This window comes from Mesitornis unicolor, unplaced genomic scaffold (assembly GCF_000695765.1).
Source record: "Mesitornis unicolor isolate BGI_N332 unplaced genomic scaffold, ASM69576v1 scaffold32554, whole genome shotgun sequence".
NCBI lineage: Eukaryota > Metazoa > Chordata > Aves > Mesitornithiformes > Mesitornithidae > Mesitornis > Mesitornis unicolor.
In genome coordinates this window covers 27,632-27,864 of record NW_010179920.1, presented here as the reverse complement: position 1 = coordinate 27,864, position 233 = coordinate 27,632, and the positions used below count along the sequence as shown (strand labels likewise).

The 233-nt window shown below is 58.4% G+C and overlaps 1 protein-coding gene across 1 annotated transcript in view; it reads left to right on the top strand.

Annotated features, from left to right (window-relative positions):
* Positions 1-5: 5 nt before the first annotated feature.
* Positions 6-233, top strand: part of GPR75 (G protein-coupled receptor 75) — a gene marked incomplete at its 5' end in the record, with an annotated part of 1,410 nt that continues 1,182 nt past the window's right edge. Inside the window, one exon of the mRNA XM_010182945.1 lies at positions 6-233. This exon is cut by the window's right edge and continues 1,182 nt beyond it. Coding sequence (XP_010181247.1) covers positions 6-233 — 228 coding nt within the window.

Below are 233 nucleotides of genomic sequence, written 5' to 3'. Positions count from 1 at the left end.
TCGACCCGGCCCTTAGGAAATTCAGGACCAACTTCGACTTTATGATCCTCAACCTTTCCTTCTGCGACCTCTTCATCTGTGGGGTGGCCGCCCCCATGTTTGCTTTTGTCCTCTTCTTTGACTCGGCCCATGGCATCCCGGGTGCCTTCTGTTTCACCTTCCACCTCACCAGCTCTGGCTTCATCATCATGTCGCTCAAGACCGTGGCGGCCATCGCCCTGCCCCGGCCGCGC